The sequence below is a fragment of the Ostrinia nubilalis genome, chromosome 17 (genome assembly GCF_963855985.1).
Source record: "Ostrinia nubilalis chromosome 17, ilOstNubi1.1, whole genome shotgun sequence".
Lineage (NCBI taxonomy): Eukaryota > Metazoa > Arthropoda > Insecta > Lepidoptera > Crambidae > Ostrinia > Ostrinia nubilalis.
The window spans coordinates 11,609,509-11,631,256 of NC_087104.1; the positions used below are offsets into that span (position 1 = coordinate 11,609,509).

The window sequence follows — 21,748 nt, forward strand, 5'->3', positions numbered from 1 at the left end:
AGACATAAGAGTAAGTCTTCCATCGGTTCTAGAATGATATAATAACATAGTGTTTATGCATTGCCTTAACATATAGCATGACAATTTTAATAGCTGGTTTCATATGCAAAGATGATGATAAAACTTGAAGACATAATTTGAGCTAATGGACCATGGTTAAATGATAATGGGTGAGATTAAATATCATTTATATGACGATGTCTGACGCGTGTTATGCTGAATTGTTTGTGATGAGGAAAGAGCAGTAATGTTAAGAACTATTATGTAGTTCTTATGTATGTATACTTAGATATACTCGTATTTTGTAGAAGAAGCAAATCTGACTACTACTGTTCACCCACTCAATGTCGAAATGTTTTGGAATTGTGTATTTTGCTAAAACTACTGTTTTAATTTAAAAGAACAACAACAGTTGTGTATCTGTTTCAGACAAGATAGAATTGGAGCCCTCGAACTCTTTCCTAGAGCGTAGCCAAATCTTTCATTTGCCTCTGGTAAATTAGAGAGGGTCGTGCTCATGCATTGGAGTCTACTTTAATCTAAATGATCTGGTGATTACCACTAGGTACATGGTGTCACAGTGTTTTAGCTAATTATTCGTCGTCTGTCTGCTTTTTATTAACATGCAATGCATCGTATTTGTATGATTATGTATGAGAATGTCTAATAATGTAACCTTCAATTTCTCTTCAAGTTTTTCCGTCAGATTATTTGCGTCGATGGACTAATGTATATTCTCGGATCGTTTGCTATTAATTATACATAATCACCATATTATTCCCAAGGCGGACGACTAAACTTGCAATCTGACGCCGACAAAGCGCATAAAGTTGAATTACCCACGACTACAAGCGTATAAACAAATAAAGATTAAATCTTGTTGTAATTAACTTTTTAAGACAATATCGATTCATCGTTTAGATTATAGTGGTTTCCGTGTCTGTACATTATGTGACGTTCCTAATGTTCCTATCGATTCATAAAAACTAGAAAAAATTAACCTAGAAATGAGCAATTTGTGCCAAAAAAATATGGAACAAATGCATAAAATATGGGATTTCCATATTTTTTTTGAACAAATTGCTCATTGTCCTATCATATCATATCGTATCATATATCATAGGGGCTAATTATGTTTAGTTTAGTCATAATTAACTAAAGTAACTAACTCTACTTATTTTTTTATACTTAAAATTTTGTTTGTGGAACGCGCGAACGTTTGACTTGTCGTTTGCGAAAAATGTACAAACTTGTCACCGAAAAATTGGTTTTCAAATTATCTACATAAAACGGTAATTTCATAGGTTACGAGACTACTAAGGCTGGGTTGCACCATCTTAATTTAACTTTGAAAAACGTCAAAAATCTGTGAAATTCCATACAAAAACACCGGTTATCGTTATAGTTACGATCAAAGTAAGGTGGTGCAAGTCAGCCTAAGACTAATATAAAGCTATTATTTTTATCCAAATTGCCAAATATCACGCTAAATATCCAAGTCACTGATCCAAAATCATTATAATCACTACGTAACGCAAAAATTACGTTACCATTGCTAACACTCAATTTACATAACCGCTCAATTCGAATTTCGAACGCTTAATTTAATATCCACACAAATTCGGTGACCCTAATCTGTGAACATACCATAACATCTGCCAATCCAAAATGCATTTTAACCTTATTGCAGCAATGTCGACTTTAGCGTAAGTTGTACGCAATGGTGTCAATGACCACACGGCCAATATTTCACTAGTAAACTCAAACATTCGTATGGACCGAGCGTTTTATAGAAAACAGTTGTATTGCTAAACTCAAAATTGGGTTTTTTGTGACCTTATTATTTTACAAGGTGTAACTAATTGAGGGACAAAACGGCGCAATTAGTTAGGCTTCCCGATCACTTATATTTGATAATGAAATTTACAATAATGAAACACAAGTGTAACCTTAACAATGTGAGAAAACATTTGTTAAAACAAAGTACATTTCGATGAAAGAACAAACAAACCCTGAAGATAAAGATAAAGAAAAGAAAAGGTAATCGAGAATTAGATGAGAATTTCTAGATATGAAAAACCGGATATTATAAAATTAAATTTAATCTAGGGTAATAAGAGCAAATCAATATTACTTTAGGCACAGATAATAAATGAAAGTAGTAAAAATGTAATGAAATAAAAAGCAGTCCTAGTTAGTCAAAGTAGTCCAAAACTTGAAATACTAAAAGTTAAGTAAGTTGCCGAATCAGATTTCGCAATTTTATCATGCCAATCCAAAGTTACCCATAGCTCGCAGCCAAATAGTAATTCGCATATGAAATTTAGCGTGCTTTTCGTATCTTAGACGTTTTATGGCGATATTGCCACAGAGTGAAGTAACACATTCCCGACTACGGCCAGTTGCAAAAGTGTCTCTGCTCGGTAAGGAGATAAAATTCTTACCTCACTTAGTAAGGTGCTAACATCTGGCCAGTTTTATAGCTGCATACACGAAATGTATGGTCACTGCACTAGTGCACTAGTGCTAAAACTATTAAGAGAGATATACCGAGACAAAAAAGTAGACAACAGCTATAAAGTTTCTAAAGTTTTCTTTTCAATGCAAACAATAAATTTCAGCATGTAGAGATTTGAATGATCATACAAAGTAGATGAAAGTGGTTGCAATTTAAGAATAGTTTACATTTTTTGTTGTTTACTTTTAGTATTTTTATCGTGAGGGTTTTACTCGTCACAACTCATAACAGCTCTGGTGTAAAACTTTAAAGTTATTAAATAAAATAATGTTATTGTTTTTGATTCTGTCAATGACTCCTAATCTTATATTGTAGTCATAACAGGATGTTTATGAATTTAAGTCTTAATTAATCTTGATCATTGTTGTTCAAAAATAACTAGTACCTACATCAATGCATAAGGTTAAATTTAAATTTTAGCTGTCGTCATGCGTAATCTTCATCTCTACACTGTTACAATTCTGTGTTCTCTGTTATCAATACGCAATTTCATAGATCGTAGAATTGGTCCTTACGTTTGCTCAACTCTCTTTGATGAGAGGCTGCTGCAGGGAACGTCAATTGGTCCGATAAGATTGCCTGAGGATTGTGAAATGTTCGTTGCTCTGTAGCAGAAATAATTTCGAGATTTCTTGCGAATGTTTTTTAAGTAATGTAGAACAGGAAAATTATATGATTACATTACAGTGTTCTTTCTTAATCTTATCCTTGAGAGTTAAATTTTAAGTCTTTCCTTATTAATAATTATCATAAACTATATCGTAATAGTAGAGCATAAGTGAAAACTGGTTACAATAGTTTAACCACAGAATAATAATAAGTACCTACCTACTGGTTTAACTTAGAACTAGCTTTATGCAGAAAAGTGACCTATTGTAATCTTTATAAACTGCCTACTTACTGGTCAAAGTTATAAAGATATGGGTAAATGCTGTCTCAAAAAGTACGTATATTTTACTCGTAGTCCCATATCCTGTGTGATTGTCTACCTCATATCCATTCAAGTAAATGATCTAACGTCAGTCCACAGCCTGAGCTTTAGGTCACTGGGCTGCAGCCAGTGGAATGTGGCCGCGAGTTTTGCAACAAGTTCATCTGTCTCGCTCGCACACCATACCCTCTCTATCTGAGACCCGACGGATCGGAGTTGAATCGACAACAAAACAAGTGCTTTCGCGCATATACAACTGTAGAGATGGTGGTTGCATTGATGATTCTAATCGATATGTCTATGTACAGGCAAGGTATCCAGCTAAGCAATGTAGCATTCTATGCAGTTGTAATAGGTGTGAATTTTCAACAAAATTATAGTCGTATATTGGCTGTGTTGCCGCATGTGTTTGCTATTGAGAAATGCATTGTTGAGCTGATGTCTATAGCTATCATGTTTGGTATCAAAACTTAAGGAAACTTAACTAAGTAATGAAGGTAGTAAGTGGAATGTAGATTCAAATAGCGTAGAGTCATTTTAATGAAGTAAATAATTAATGGTCCTTGCTGATAATTATCATGTTATTATACCTGTTCAAATCATTATATTTAATAGAGCTACTTGAGTAAACCATCACGTATGATTAGGTAGACACACAGCATACCATTTTCATTTCAAATCAAATCAAATTCTTAATTGATTGTCACATAGATAGAGGTATAGATAATATTGATCGAAAAACTGAAAAAAATACGCAGATTGATAACTAAAAAACATACAGTTGAATTTGTGAATGTCCTGAATTTTTGAAGTCGGGTAAAAACAGAAACTTTTTCTTCATAAGAAGAAAAGTAGCAGCTATTTAAGTCTGACACTATTGTCGCAATCTCAGCTGTCAGACTCCACACGATAGAATAAGAAGAAGAAGATGATAAAGGTACAAATACAGACACTCGGACACGGTATGCCAAAAATCCAGTTAAGAAATCTCTCGTAAGGCTTTTTATCGGAGCTCCGGGCGGTTCTAACCGGTGCCTTCTTCGGAAGTGGCGGCATTCCAGAGGCTTTATTTATGTATGTTCACCGTGGTCCGTGATAGATGCTTAACGGCTTGCCGTGATAACGAGGGACTGACGAATCTTTTCACGGTCGGGAGAAGTTTCAGTTAAGGAATTGTGAACTTTAGTAGAAAGAGAAACTAGGTAGTAGCAGGCCTGTTCATCTCCGCGAGTTTACATCGAAAACAAAACACGCACGATTGCCCCCTACAAGAGTACTATTCGACAAGGCCTCACATACGAGCGAACATTGACTCACGCACGCGTATTCTTGTGTATGATGGAAAAAAATAAAGAAAATGGTGTACTAAATACTGTGCAGTATTTAACTGCCTAAATAATAATAAAAACACAGAATGTACTTTTTTAAGTTGCCTCAAGACACTGAGAGGTAAATAAGTAGTTAATATTATTCATGATAATTCATGCTAAATCATGTATTTCCTCCGCCATTTTCTGCAGATTGGCACCTCACGTCACATCATTTTACCGAAGTCAGCCCTATAGCTTCGGCGCAGTACCGATCACTGACGTTTGTCAACAAAACTTCTGACAAACTTGCTTGACTCTTGAGACAAGCTAAATTACACCATATTGTTAATGACATTGAGCATACATTTTTTTAAATACCTTCGCGAAGTAAAACTTCTGTACGTAGTACTTATTATTATTCTGTGGTAGTAGTAAGTAACTATTCTGTGGTTGAAGGATTTAAAGGTAGGTTATGTAAAAAGAGCTCAATAGTGCTCCTGACTTTGTAAAGTCAAGCTTTAAAAGTGTTTAGAATTGAACAAAAACATCTTGTGCTCATGAATTTAGTGAGGCCATGATAGGCCTACATTGAAATGAATTTATTTTTATTCATCATAACTTAAAATTTCTTGGTTCAGTTCGAACATAATTTACATTAAAATGGCATCAAATAAATATTAACTTCTAAGATTTGTTCAAGAAGAATAAATTGAGTTTCATCTCAATTACACGATGTTTTTGCATCATTAAGTTCGGATATTAGAACAGTACACAAGTTAGTTTTGGTTAAAGTTGATTGCGTGGAAGCACGCAAGGACATGTGGGTTAGCAAGTAAATGAACTTTTGGAATTACTCGCAGCTACTGTGTGCGATTTTAAAACAGATTCGAAATAAGTTAAAAAAAATAAAACGCTATTCGAAATTTAGGATTATCGCAAAGCAGGAGATCGAGATCGACGATCTGGTAAAGGTCGCGGGAGGAGCCTGGATGCGGGCAGCACAGGACCGTTCATTATGGAAAACCTTTGGGGAGGCCTTTGTCCAGCAGTGGACTTCATTTGGCTGAAATGATGATGATGATGAGGAGGAGATAGAGATTTGCTATTTGAGCACAGAAGCAAACTTATTAGTAATCTGTGACAGAAGAGTCTCGGGGTGGCCATTTTTGATTATGGCAGTCCATCTCAGAACAAAGCTCAACCTCACACTTTTCGTTCATTCGTTTCAGCCGAATGACGTCCACTGCTGTACAAAGTCCTCCCCCAAGGATTTCCACAAAGATCGGTTCTGTGCAAATTCTAGCTAATTTCTAGAGCTCGTCGATCTATTGATCCGGGGACATTAAGAATATTGGTATAGTTAGTTATATTTTCCATAGGAGAGTGACGATCATCACGACCCTATTATAGAACAAGACTTGGTGGATAGTTACAAAAATTGTGAATGCATTTGTATTGTTTCCAAACGTCACCATACACTAATTGTATATATTTTCTACTAAGCCTAGCCGCAGACTACAGACTTTATCAGCCACATAAAGTGCGCACATTGTTACGGCTGATTCTGGATATAAATTAGAATCGGGCCCAACTATCTCCCGACTAAAAGTCTGTCTACGGGGAGTCTTTGGTTATATTTAAGTGCTACTCACATTCATTGTCATGGCTGTTCCTAGCCGTGCCCCGGATCTGCTCGTTGACGTAGTTGTTGCTTTTCGGCACGTTGAGGGCGCTGCGGATTCCCACGGAGGAGTTGTCCAGGTGCCCCGGCCCGATCTTGGGGACATGGCTTGAGCAGTACACTTCCTTGTCCTCTGTCCAGTGCTGGTTGTTGTAGTATGTCTGTGGACAAAGAGACTCAGTAAAGAGGTGTGTTTTGAAGTCGGGACTCAAAAAATAATTTGATTGTTAAAGTTTATTAGCGGCCGCTCGCGACTTTGTACGCGTGGATTCTGTTTTACCCCCTAGGGGTTGAATTTTGTAAAATCCCGTCTTAGTGAGAGTGAGCACCTAGCTAAACGTTCTATAAGGAACCCCTATGCAAAATTCAAAATTTGAGACTCCTGGCACTTGTAGTTTCTGAGATTTCGTGATGAGTGAGTGAGTCAGTGACCTTTCGCTTTTATAGATAAAGATATTTTGCAGAGGAGTAAATGAGTGGGGAAAAAGAGTGACGTTGACAAAAGCGTAATTGTTCTATGCTAAAAGCCTCAACATGAGGTCTCCCCACAACCTATTTGTCAATCGATAAATTGGCTAGAGAGAACATCTTTTCGCTGATTTTTTTGTGGTGTTTAACAGCAGGCTGAAAAAGAACTTTAATAAATTCCATGTCTACAAAGACTGTAACGAAAAAATCTGACATGTCAGCAGTCAACAGTCAGCAGTACATCATAAATGGAAGGCGCATGTTCAGCTATTAGACGTGTATAAGCTGTGATGATGATGACTAAGTAGTTTTGTAACTCCCCATCACTACAACTCGCTTGTAACGTAACTCGATTTCTTTAAAAGTCAGTGTATTGACCTTCACCGTATTTGGACGGTATTCATCGAACAATCCATTTGATACAATTACTGCGTGTATGAATCATTCTATTCATGCGCGTGCGTTTCTCAGACTGTTTCGATATTTTCACTTTCCCACATTGTCTGTCACATGTAGGAAAATAAACAGTAATTCATGAATTCATGTCGCTATAAATTATTTTTGACTTTGTGAGTTTTGTAGAATCTTTTTTCTACTTATACATCCACATTTGTGAGTTTTGTGGAATCTATTTTCTATTTAATAGGTGAAAGTAACTGTGTGTCTTTCTTTAGAAGTCTAAACATTTTTTTAATGAAATAATATTTCAGAACAGTTTAACAAAATTGTACAATCGTGTTTGTAACCGTTTGGGATATGTGGTTTACGAAGTAATTGTGAAAACCTTTCGCTAAATAACAATATTTTCGTACTTATTTGGAAAATAAACTAGCTAGTTTCATAATAACTGGATATCGTTAATGGTCCCGAAGTAGGTCTCGCCAATCTCAAAAATTACACATAACAACTTAAACCCAGAAACGATGAAGCCATTATATTAGGTGGATCGGAAATTAAACGGTAAATGTTGAAAATGTACGGAATTAAACGCTATTTTACTTTGCCTGGGGGATAATAAATTAACAATGCTGAGAGCCATTCAAATCACAATAGTATTCACCACTTTAACCTGACCCATCGTTTTAACTTTCCCACACTGATTGATAGATAATGCAGGGGTCTGGGTAAACTGGAATTTAACAATAGAGTTAACGAATAATGTGACTATGATATGCTCAGTTAGTCGTAACGTTTGTGATGATGATAATTCGATATCAGAGGAAGTTGTTGAGAGAAAAGCGTTTTATTGTGAACATTATGGATAATATTAATAGCATAAATAAAAGCACACTGAAGTTGACTCGAAGTTGGGTTGCGTAATTATAATTATTGAATCAGTCATGTCATATTTATATTATCATCTTGTGTAATATTGTGGTTGCGACATTAAACCGTAGATTTTTTGTAAACAACAACAATGTGTTCTGATGCCATATGACTATGAAGCGCTTTTCTTCTGGACACAAACACGTTCCAAGTAGAACTTTAATTGAAATGTATGAAATGTATGTTCATAACTGAATCTGACATCTTAGACTGAGTTGCACCACCTAATTTTGACCGTAACTATAACGATAACCGGGGTTTTTTGTATGGAGTTTAACAGATTTTTGACGTTTATCAAAATTAAAGTAAGATGGTGTAACTCAGATTTATAATTACATATTTCACTTTACAATTAAAAAAACCGGCCAAGTGCGAGTCGGGCTCGCACACCGAGGGTTCCGCCGTACAAACGTAGCGGTTTACAATTTATGACGTATTAAATCAAATTACTTACTTGATTCCGTTGCGAGTAGTGGCGAATTTCAAAATATGCGGTATGATTATTCTTTATTTATTTATTTTTCCTATATTTGCATTATAGGTAGGTACCTACCTCAGCGTTTTGAATTTTTGCGTTGATTTAGAATTTCTCACAGTTTAGAGGCAATTAGATTTAAGAAGTGTTTGATATGAATTTCAACTTTAATATCTCTACGCGTTCATGTGAAAAAGGGTAGGTAGTAAGATTATAATTATTAAAAAAATATTTTATGTCATGTAAGCAAAAATAATATTTTAAATTTTATATAACTTCTAATTTAACATTTTCGCAATTTTTCCTTTATCTGTACTATATAACGTTGCTTCGTGCCGAATTTCAAGATTCTGAGTTCACAGGAAGTACCTTGTAGGTTTTGATTCCCTAGCGTGTGACGGAAATTCGTCTAAGGTGTCGGTATAAACTGCTGTATCTTTTGATCGCGTTAACTTAGAAGTTTGATTTTTTTACTTCTTAAAGGGACAATAGATCTAGGTATTTGGTATAAATTTCAATTTGATACCTTTATTCGTTCGTGAGAAATAAGGTAGTAAGTTTCATTTTATTAAAATATTTTTATTAGGTATATTATATAACTAAAAAAATGTAATTTTCGCAATTTTTCCTATATTTGCATTATATGACAATGCTTTATGCCAAATTTCAAGATTCTGAGTTTACGGGAAGTATCCTATAGGTTTTGATTCCTTTGCGAGTGTCGAAAATTTGTTGAAAATATCGACATAATCGGCTGTATCTTTTTGTTGATGAGCACCTTCATGCTGTATAACGTAGAGCTGGCTAGCTGGAACCGCTATGATAGAACTGTCATTTATATTCAAATGTGATGTTGTCTTTAGCTGTGTAATGGCTGTGCCGAACTCTCTATTGTAAATATTCTACGTGTGCTTTGATACCAATATATTTATTATGTTACTACCAACCACTGTGTTTATTGCTCTGTAGCGGACTTAATATATCCCTAACAAGGGTTGTCTGGTAAGGTAGGTCTGCTCCATTATTGTCACATTTAATGAACCTTGTATGTATCATAAATGTGACAATAATGGAGCAGACCTATTTGTCGTTATCTATGTTGATGATATATTAATTGCTTCACGCAAGAGAGAAACCATAAATAAATTCAAGCAGGAACTGGCAAAGAGGTTTGAACTAAAGGACTTTGGCCAAGCAACCTTTTGTCTAGGGATCGACATAAAGAAAAATGGTAATGAATATCACATGTCACAGGAGAGATATGTAAAGACCATTTTGAAGAGATTTAACATGGATGACTGTAATCCTGTACAAACTCCAATGGAGATGGGAAAGATAGCTATGAGTGGCAAAGAGAAGGATGAAGGAGGAAAGTCTTTTCCGTTCCGAGAACTCATAGGGGCACTTATGTTCTTGAGCGTAGCGACTAGACCAGATATCGCGAACGCGACGGCAAAACTCGCACAATTTTCAGAGAATCCTCAGGAAACTCATTGGAGAGCTGCAAAGCGGATCCTTAGGTACCTAAAAGGTACGATTACTCAGGGTTTAACATTTAAACCGATGGGTAAGTGCATTCAAGGTTATGCGGATGCAGATTGGGGTAACTGTGAAACAGATAGACGATCTTTTACCGGCTATGTTTTCATTTTAGGCGGAGCAGGTATCTCATGGGCATCACAAAAGCAACGCATCGTTGCGACATCGACTTGTGAGGCTGAATTTGTAAGTTTAGCGGAAGCTATGAAAGAAGCAGTGTATTTGAATGGCTTACTGAAGGAACTTGGTCTTCACCATTGGTCTAAGGTAAGCATGCATGCTGATAACTTGGCTGCTATCTGTCTAGCTGAAGATCACGGTGTTTATCACGCGAAAAGTAAGCACATCGACATTAGGCATTTCTTTATAAGGGATGTGCTGCGTGACAATAAGTCGATAACTTTAGAACATTTGGCAACTGAAAATATGCTGGCAGATATTTTCACCAAACCTTTGCCTCGTATAAGGCATCACTTGCTGAGTAAAGGGTTAGGGTTGCGCGTACTCTAGTGCCTTGTATAAAGCATGAGTTGAGGGGGTGTGTTGATGAGCACCTTCATGCTGTATAACGTAGAGCTGGCTAGCTGGAACCGCTATGATAGAACTGTCATTTATATTCAAATGTGATGTTGTCTTTAGCTGTGTAATGGCTGTGCCGAACTCTCTATTGTAAATATTCTACGTGTGCTTTGATACCAATATATTTATTATGTTACTACCAACCACTGTGTTTATTGCTCTGTAGCGGACTTAATATATCCCTAACACTTTTGATTGGCTTGGCTTAGAAGTTTGATATTTTCACAGCTTAAAGGGACAATAGACCTGAGTATTTCATGTGAATTTCAGCTTGATACGTTCACGCGTTCTTGAGATAAAGGGTCTTGACAGACGGACGGACGGACAACAAAGTGATCCTATAAGGGTTCCGTTTTTTCCTTATGAGGTACGGAACCCTAAAAAGTGCATTATTGGCATGAACAAATCAGTTTCAGTATAATAATACATGTAAAATCATATCACGTGTGAATTTCGTGTCGAATCTGCTTTTCAGGCTGAAAAGTGGCCCAGTCGTTTGTCCAAACAACAAGCACTATCGGAAAAGTGATTTAAACCGAGACCTATATTTCAATCAGAGTAAAACCGCACACAGCACCCGTTAGCCGGTCCCAGAGAGATGAACGTTGCCGATAATTATACAGAGCAGTTTAATTGTTTACTGAATCGCTGTGACTCATGTTAAATGAATGAATCATTTTGTTTGATTCGAGTTCAATATGGTTATTAACATAGTACCCATTCATCTGTTATAGCATTAGCTTTGGAAGCGACTTCACTCGCGTATATTGGTCTGTTACAGAAATTCTTGGGTATTTTTGACAAGACTAGATACAACTTTTTTTGATGGTTCATTCTAGTCCTAAAAACCGACTCAATTTTAAATTTACTGTAAAAAATAGATTTCTAGCATTAGCTTCGAAATCAATATTGAGTTCGCTAGCTTGTGAGATTCCATTACGCCTTTACGCTACAAAATCTATGGAAAGTTGCGTTTTCACAGCTCAAAAAACTGACAAATTGTAACATAACATCTGCAATAATCCAAGAGCTTTCTCGTTGTGGATAAAAAAAACCTGGATGCGTAATGTGAGTGCTTACTAAATAATTACATAATTCATAATTTTACATCTTTATTTTTATAAACGCGTATACATATAGTAATGATAAGTCATAAACAGAGGAAAGTCTTTACTTTAGGATGACTAAGAAATATCACAAGCTGTGTTGACACTCTGAAACATGTCTTTACGTACGCACACGTATTCAAATACTATGAATAGTAATATATCTTTACTAACAATTTTTATAACAGCCTTTTTAATTGCAGGGATCCCGTGATGACTAATTTGAATTTTATAAAAAATGGTTCAGTAGCTTAGCTAATTTCTAGAGCCATTTCACAAAAATATTCCGCGCGAATTTATGTTAAAACTGTCAATGAAACGTCAACAGAGTCAAACACACGTCGAAATGGACAAATAAATCTTGAGCCGTGAATTAATAATTAGAAAAAAATATTACTGAAAAAAAAACAGAAAAAAATGTGCATGTTGTTGTTTAATTTTTTTCAGTGGCGTTACAGTCACGCTCACGTTCCAATGAACCACCAACCTTCACTGGTAACAACAAGGTCTACAAAAAAGCAAGAAATAAACTATGTAATAAAAATAATAATAACAAAATCTCATTTTACTTCTTCTTCATCGTGTCGACAACAAACCTACTCAATGTCAGCCCAAAACTCCGCTACAAGAATGGCATTGTCAGCAGCATTAATTAAATCCCTGATTTTACTTGAAATTATTGTGTTTTATAACTTCAGGAAAATTAGACCTCCCAAATTCTCTCCCTACCACTACTTTGTTAAATATCTTGGCCCTCTCAGAATACCAAATGTGGGCACTCATGCGCATTTCTTCATCATCTTGTGAATGACCAAGTTAAGCCTACAATGAAAGGTGTGACGTAACGTGCGCCCACGCACACAGCCGATCCAATTTCAGCGAGAAGCGCAGCGCAAGGCGAACCGCTGCCTACGAGCATGAATGCGGTCAACGAGGCTCTACGGTCCCTTGGATTGTGAAATGGCAGTGATATTAAATAGTTCCATTTGGGCGAATTTTCGATGGACAGATAGAAAATAGAAAAGTAGGTAGATAGAAAAATAAAAAGAAGATAGAAAAGTAGGTGACTGAAAAATAGCGAGAGATAGCCTTATAGGTACTTAACATTCCTTGGTGGAGGCTAACGACTAGTAGTTGGCACCTATGTTGTGGATAGTCTGGTGACTCTACTCATTTTCAATAGAAAAACAAGCTACTCGTAACTACAAGTTTCTTTTTACGATTTTTTAGGTAGGTAACGCAGAATATTATAATACAGTTTACATTCTTTACATAGATGTGATTGACATATTGTCGTGTGCTGTACTTTTATGTCCTGTAAAGCTGTGAAGGTCAGTAGGCTCCAGTCTAATTACGAGTAGGTAATATCTATACTGTTGTGTCTACAAATTCTCCAATATACCGATAAAAAGTTTAACGCGTAGTGTAATTACTATGTTGCATTTGAGTTCCGAGTAGAATATTATTGCGTTAAAAATGCATGTTTAACAAAATACACTTTGAAATTCGTGTTGGAGTAACCTCGGATCCTCGCGACCTCCAGGTGGCATTTGCGCGACCTTGCCATTTCTTATCGCCTCTGGTGCCACGGAACCCGTTTTGATAAGCCTTTTAATGGCTTTTTAAAGAAACTCTTTAAAATTTTAAATAAGTACTTAAATGCTAATTAAAATGCATGGAATTGGATCAGTAATTGTAGTTTAGGTGAAGTCCCAACGCAAAGTAATTGCAAATTAACGTTATCTCGACAATTTATTGTTAAACATACCTATATGCCTAGTATGTTTTAGTTAGTAAAAAATACGTTGCGAAAAACAAGTGCCATTAAACCTTACACGAGTACGCGTACATTATTATACTGAATGTTTTATTTTTGCAATAATGTCTGAATTAAGAAAGCTTATTCTGTAATATTCACGTATTAAGCTTTCACTGGATAAGTTCATAATCTTTCGTTCGTACCATTTAAATAAAATTTTATGCTTAAAGTTTTTTGCTCATGATATTTTTCATGAATACATTTAGTTATTGAACATTTTAGTTGAACAAAACAAAAAATATAAAATTAGGTATTTTACGGACAAAAATGTATTGATACTCCTATAACTGTCTGTCGAAAAGCTGCCAATTTATTGTTTTTGTGCTCATTTTGCCAGCACATGATTTGTAAAACGGACTGACTGAGTATAATTCCTTTTTAATCAAGTTTTTCTTATCTTATCTTTAATGAATGAATTAACTAACTAATAAATAACTAAAACATCTTACCTTCAAAGTCAACTTGGTCCCACAGACAGCGCACTTAAAGCACCCACTATGGAAGAAAGTGAAGTCCTTCAGCGGACCGACCCGGTCCACCTGGTACACTATTTCGTTACACCTGAAGCAGGTGCTCTCGTAGAAGTTGGGCCTGTACATGGTCACGACATAGTTCGCGCACTTCACAACACTTCACTGAGCTTCACTGAGCGTCACTGAGCTTCACTTGTTTACGTACACTGCCGCCTGTGGATTCGAACGCGTTAAGATGCGTTTTTGTTTACGACAAGATTCTTTTGTGATCGATTTCTTTTTTTGAAACGTCATTTGTTTTTGATGTGCGTTTGTTTTCATCGAGATTGGCTTGAGTATTTAATTTTATTGAAAGTTCGTGGTTCTAAATTTTAAAAAGTTTCGTGATAATCATTTGTTTTTATTTACTTTGGTTTTAGACAAGATCAGCTTAACATCGCTGGTCGTGTTATTTATTTAACTTTTTCTACTTTTCAAAAGACCCGTAGATTGTATTTGATATTGTAAGTGTCTACTTATGCATACATATTCATAAGAGATCGATTCTCTTTTCTACTTTTAAAGGTTTTTTGTAACTTTTGATATCAAATAATTGCATTTCCTCGTGAAGAGACAATTTTTCTTTTCAAGTGAAGTAGAGTATTATGTATTAAAAACTTTATTGTAAAGTGAAAAATTATGCACCACACGAAGTTGTGGATTTTAAAACAATACCAATTCCTAAACTTAATAGCAGGGCTGTCCGAATAAAACTTCACCTGTGCCACTCAACTTTATTGATCTACAGCACCCTCCGTTTGTGGTCAGTTGGGGTAAACGACTGAACTACCACCGCGAAAACATGGTGATTCGGTGTAGTTTAGATTAGAATTAACTAGCTGACCCGGCGAACTTTGTTCCGCCTTAATGGCAATAAATAACGGGATAAAAAGTATCCTATGTCCTTCTCCTGGCTCTAAACTACCTCCCTGACAATTTTCAGCTAAATCAGTTCAGCCGTTCTTGAGTTATAAGTGGAGTAACTAACACGACTTTCTTTTATATAATAGATATAGATATAGAAGATGATGCCTTGCTAGCATTATCCAATTTGGCCTATGCAAAGCGTTAAGCTATTAATTATATGGTCAAAGATATTTGGTGTAATAGATAATAAATAAGGTATTGATTTTAACTACTTAGCTGATTTTGCGTAGTTTATCAATCTCTATAATATGATTTTTTTAAATTATTGAATAAAATCGTAAATCGTTTTTATTTGTAAACTTGGTTGGATTTTACTTTTTGACAAAAGTAGTTTAAAAAACACCTAGGTTTATAATTTTCCTATCTACTGCCTACTTCGACTAATTTCCCCCATTGAGTGTGTGACTCATGTCTGTATAATAAAATAACACTCCTTCTGGCGCAGTCGGGTAAAAACACAGAGCATGGAATCGCCGCGCCGCCATCCTCTGTGGGTAAAAAGTTTGGTGTTGCTGTGATGACAGCAACTGAGTATTTACCGTGCTTTGTTTTATATCGGTAAAAAACAAACAAAAAGCCTGAGAAAATCAACTTTACATGATCATTTTACCAATAAAAAGTTGTTCATTTGGACAATTCAAAGATTTATAAAAAAATATGAATTTTCTGACTTAGTTTGTTAATTAGGTCTACTTTACTGTTAATAGAAAACTATTGTTCTCAAGATCACAAGATTTGTAAAGCTTAGGTGTTTGTAAGAGTTGATAAAGAATTAAAAAAAAATTGTTTTAGCTCTAACTCTACATAAATATTGTGTAAAAACATTAAAAACTTTCTTGGTTCATTTTCTATCATTAATTATCATTTTGTAAGTAACACACTGAAAAAAAAATTATTAAGAGCCATTTGAACTGGGAAAAATGATGTAGTTTGGACTTTATTTATTCAAATAATTTGTAAATACTACCGAATAATTCAATTTATCCAAAAATATGTCGCCACTTGACAGTACCATTTCAATTTAAATTTAATTTTATTGACAGTTAGCCACGATAGATTTCATGTTTCAGTCATCTACGAGCCTATTTATCAAAAGTGGTGGAAATTTTATGCACAGTGTTGTTTGTATATTTGCTGCAGACTAAGGCGGATCTTGACGAAAACACGTTCACCGGACTTCAGAGTCGTGCAATAATTGTATCACAGGTAGTAAATAGTAATCAGCGCGATCTAATCACCGTACTGGTCACTGCGCGTTTTTCTGCGCACGAGTCCGCAATTTGTTGATTCCTCGGACGTAGAGACCGTTAATTTTGCGATACAATAGCATCTGTTCCTCATCCGAGTGCATTATTAACTAAGATACGCACGCTGGTTGCGTGTTGCTTCGGGCTGGGGCGTGGGACAAGTCAGGAGATTGAGCGAGCGATACAATCCTATAAGGCGCAAGTACACTATGCGTCAAATGGCCAAGACGTAATAGTGTGAACACCATCTCGTTTACTTTCTCCTTCCCATATCTGTACGTCGCCCATACTTCGGTGTGCAGGCTAGCGCTTCGACTTGGAAACTTTCCGCATAGTGTACTTGCGCCAATAGGTCTAACGGTACGTTTAGCTAAATACTTTGGTATCTATGTGCTTGTTGTTGTTGTGTTGATAGGACAAACTTTCCAACGAAAATGTATAGTCAGACTGCTGATGTCTGAACATAGTGACTAGTGAGTGAGTAACTAAATAGAGAGAGTCCTAAAATTAGGCTCTCCTAGAGTTGCACTACACAAAGCGAGAGACTGTCCACATGCTCAGAAAACACTTACAATTTTAATGTTTAAAACCAGGCATCTCTCTCTTTTGTTTTCGTTCACTCATAAAGCCTGGTTTCCACCAAAGCGCACATCTTGTGTTTGAATATCCAGTCAGATTTCGTCATTTCCATATCACCTAAGCTCTTCGTTATTCGAACACCAATCCTCTCCGTTTTGGTGGAAACCAGGCCTTACATAATTATTGAAGTTTTATTGAAGAACTAGCGGCCGCCCACGACTTCGTACGCGTGGATCCCGTTTTACCCCCTTCATCTATCTTACGCGGTTTAGATTTTATCATACAAATGTTTTTTCCCGCTAACTCCCGTCCCCGTGGGAATTTCGCAATATCCTGTTTTAACTAAGCTTTAAGTTTACTAAGTTACCTGCATGCCAAATTTCAAGCGTCTAATTTAAGCGGTTTAGATTTTTCATACAAAAGGATTTTCCCGCTAATTCCCGTTCCCGTGGGATACTCCTAAGTATACTATAACCTGCCCAGGAGTATGAAGAATAATTGTACCAAGTTTCGTTAAAATCCGTCCAGTAGTTTTTGTTTCTATAAGGAACATACAGACAGACAGACAGACAGACAGACAGACAGACAGACAGACAGACAGACAAAAATTTTACTGATTGCATTTTTGGCATCAGTATCGGTCACTAATCACCCTCTGATAGTTATTTTGAAAATATATTTCATGTACAGAATTGACCTCTCTACAGATATAGAAAATAAAATAGAGAGAGAGAGCTAAAGTTAAAGACACTAGTTCTAGAGACAGCCACAAAAACTAATTGTTTTCGTCTTTTTAGTGCTAGGCTAGCTTAGGTTACAAATTATGTTTTTACCAATTTATATTATGTGACGTCATGTAATAAACGTTGCTTTCTTTCTTTTTACCCGACTTCTCCAGAAGGAGGGTTATAATCGCTGTATTTCATGACTTGCGCGCGCGCAATCGCCAAGTATTGGAACGTGCCGATATAACTACGCGCACGCGCCGCTCCGCATCACATCTCCCAACATTTCACCGCTAAATAATACCAGACAATTTCTAACTCGACAAATTGGTAGCGGAGTTATTATGATTTTAAATCGCTCGTACGTGTGTCATCGGGTTTATATTGTAGCAGCGATTGAAGCTACTCTGGACATTTACAAATGCGAAATTTAGCTCTGTTACATTTTCAGTCTTTGCTGAGAAAATTTTGATTAATTTTGTAAAAAAAAAGTACTTTGGGAAGATAAAGCTAAAGTTATCTATTATTATCTAAGAAATAAAGGTATTTTTACTTTTTGAATTCTATTTATTTATTTCTTTTAATACGTGTGATAGTTTTTTTTTTATTTCTGGCTCTATAAGTACCTATACTGTTGTTTACTTATTTTAAGTCAAGATGTGCTATAATATATTATTTATTTAGTAGGACTGATATTATTTACGACTAGCGGCCGCCTGCGACTTCGTACGCGTGGATCCCGTATTACCCCCTTCATCTATCTTACGCGGTTTAGATTTTTTCATACAAATGTTTTTTCCCGCTAACTCCCGTTCCCGTGGGAATTTTGCAATATCCTGTTGTAACTAAGCTTTGAGTTTACTAAGGTACCTGCATGCCAAATTTCAAGCGTCTAACTTAAGCGGTTTAGATTTTTCATACAAATGTTTTTTCCCGCTAACTCCCGTTCCCGTGGGAATTTTGCAATATCCTGTTGTAACTAAGCTTTAAGCTTACTAAGGTACCTGCATGCCAAATTTCAAGCGTCTAACTTAAGCAGTTTAGATTTTTCATACAAAAGGATTTTCCCGCTAATAGGGATGTTTCCTGGGTCATAAAGCAAGAGTTTTATTTAGTCCGTCAGTTAACTTATCAAAAAAACTCTACACGTATTTTTCACTTTTTCAAACTAATGAAAATTTAAAGAGATAAAGCGCGCCAAAGTTCATAAGAAGAGGCCCGTGACGTCAATGCGTGCATAAAAGTGCCGCACGTTGTGACGTCGTGCGGAACTTCAACGCACCATAACTATGTAATTATTTGTTAGATTGACAAATAAAAATATATGTGTCCAATATTTTTTGATATTAAACATGACGGACTAAAAAAATTTTTTTAGGAAACTAGCCTATTCCCGTGCCCGTCGGAATTCCTAAGTATCCTTTAACCTGCCCAGGAGTACGAAGAATAATTGTACCAAGTTTCGTTAAAATCCGTCAAGTAGTTTTTGTTTCTATAAGGAACATACAGACAGACAGACAGACAAAAATTTTACTGATTGCATTTTTGGCATCAGTATCGATCACTAATCACCCCCTGATAGTTATTTTGAAAATATATTTCATGTACAGAATTGACCTCTCTACAGATTTATTATAAGTATAGATTCATTGTGTAGTCCCATCTTTGCTTTTCTAGAGTCACTTTGCCAGTTATAATGTTAGTATACGGTTTCCTATATTTTTGCTTGTACAGATGACAACACATCAAGTTAATCTCAATGGAGTCTTATCTCTTTAAAATACGGGCTATTTTGTAGCAAAAATGTAAAGTCTGAAGTAGACTGTAGTTGACAAACACTAGCTTTCTTCTCGACTAAACTATATCGTAAAAATTAATTGACAAGTCTTCGCAAACTGAAAGTGTCATTGTTTAGAAACTAGGCTTAGAAAATTGTGTAATTAAGTGAACTTTAAACAATTGGAGCTGTGGATTTTGTAAACAAATAAATAAAGTTTAAAAAAAGAGCACCAAATAAAATATTAGGAACGAAACATTACTCGTACTGTTTTTAAAACTTTAATCACGTCATGAACACGTTTCCAAATGTGCACGCAACGAATAGTAAAAATAACTGGTTTATTTATCTTTAGTATTATAGCAATTTTAAGTAATTAAACGTAAAATGTATTAGAAAGTTTGTATGAAGTGTTGTAGGATAATTTGCCTCGGACAGTAGCGTGACGAGTGCCGATATATTATCGTTGGAAAATGTAATAATTAAATCAATGATAAATAATAATTACGCCGTCAATTTCAGTGATAAATCAACTTTTCTCGAGGTAGAAATCGAATGAGCTTGATAATGGACTATGAAAAGAACAATAGATGCAAATTGCAAATCTTACGTTTGTGATTGTAGTTTTTGTTGGTATAATATATCATTGGTTAGGTAATATTTATTCATATTTATTTCCGTATTGCGCCGTGCAAATTTGAACATTAACTACGAGAAATTCACTAGAGCGTAATAATAGTGGTTGAATTAACATGGCTGCCATTTGAGCTCAAAGCAAAATTTTGATACTCACCATTTTATTGAAAAGCAATACCAAACTAGGTATACAAATCTTGTTTATAAGTAATTTTATTTCGTTCTATGTAAAGTAAATTAAAAGAGCCTACACACACCCACAAGGTGGACCGATGACCTGATAAAGGTAGCAGGAAGGCGCTGGATGCAGGCCGATACCAACCGCGCGATGTGGAAGTCATTGGGGGAGCCCTATGTTCAGCAGTGGACGTCCTGTGGCTGAAATGATGATGATGATGATGATGATGACACACAGGTCTATTCTATTATGATCATAATAGAATAGACCTGTAGATCTACATCTGTGGTACCTAGTTCTACTAGAAATAAGTATGTGCATGTGGATTGAGTGATCCTTGCTTCAATCTTAACAAAAATCGAGGAAGTTTTACTTAAAATATGTTAAAACATTGCGATGAAGTTTAAAAATTTGTTAAACCTAAGATAAAAATGTTATGGCCAATAAATAGGAGCACTCATACCGCACGCTTTAAGAAAACGTCAACATGTTTATTTCAGAAAATAAAGCCTTTCCACTTCTTTTTATAGTATTGAAAAATTGTTAAGAATATGTTAAAACTATTAACAAATTCAGAAATTCCTTGCACGTCCCGTTCCAAAGTTATGACGATTATTTAGGATCACTCACACCGCACACGGGCCGTATGAGTGCTCTTCAAAATAATGACTTTTTATTAATAAATACGTTTTATTTCTGTTGGGAAATGTGTGCAAACTGACGAGCGAATTTGTTAAAGAATAAGTGTGACAAAACTTAAAAGCTGAAGGAATAAATTAACCTTTATTCTTTCCTCCAATATGCCGTGTGAGTGATCCTTACTTTTACCTCTATCTGCTCATATGTAGTTCGTAGGCAGACTGAGATAGTATCTAAAATTGTTAATTGTTTTTAACAATTATTTGGCATATATTTTGCTTTTATTAAGGTCATAATTTAAGAAATATCAGGCTTAGATGATTCCTAAAGGAAAATGTTGATTAGGGTACATATGATTTTTTATTTTGTGAGACTGTTCCGATTCGTCAGACGTGACAATGCAAAACCAATGCAATCTAATATGTAGTAGGTTTAGGGGCCTCCGCTAAAACTCGCGGGGGGCGTCCGTCGCCGCGGTCGGCAGTAGCGCGAGTTTTAGTGGTTTACCCCTACATCTTGAATGATAGAAATAAAGAAACATTACAATTGTTCATAGGATTGAATTCAAATTTGACTTGTAATATGAATTGAGAAAGATACTCACGGTTTTATTTAAATAAATTACAAATTTCTCAACAAAACTGTTTTTTTTGGTTGGACTATAAAATACCTACGATAAAATAATATTATTAAATCTCACATGTAAACTTCTGATGAATCGAAACAGTCTCTCAAAATAAAAAATCATACGTACCCTAATCACCATTTTCCTTTAG

At 35.5% G+C, this 21,748-nt stretch overlaps 1 protein-coding gene across 4 annotated transcripts in view; it reads right to left on the reverse strand.

Annotated features, from left to right (window-relative positions):
- LOC135080088 (hillarin) overlaps positions 1-21,748 on the reverse strand; it is a 78,537-nt gene that overhangs the window by 52,494 nt on the left and 4,295 nt on the right. For all 4 annotated transcript variants that reach the window (XM_063974766.1, XM_063974769.1, XM_063974768.1 and 1 more), the window contains exons 2-3: positions 14,202-14,438; positions 6,412-6,601 (exon numbers count right to left, since the gene is read on the reverse strand). In XM_063974766.1, the coding sequence (XP_063830836.1) occupies positions 6,412-6,601; positions 14,202-14,351 (340 nt within the window). In that variant the 5' untranslated portion in view covers positions 14,352-14,438. The remainder of the gene's footprint in view (positions 1-6,411; positions 6,602-14,201; positions 14,439-21,748) is intronic.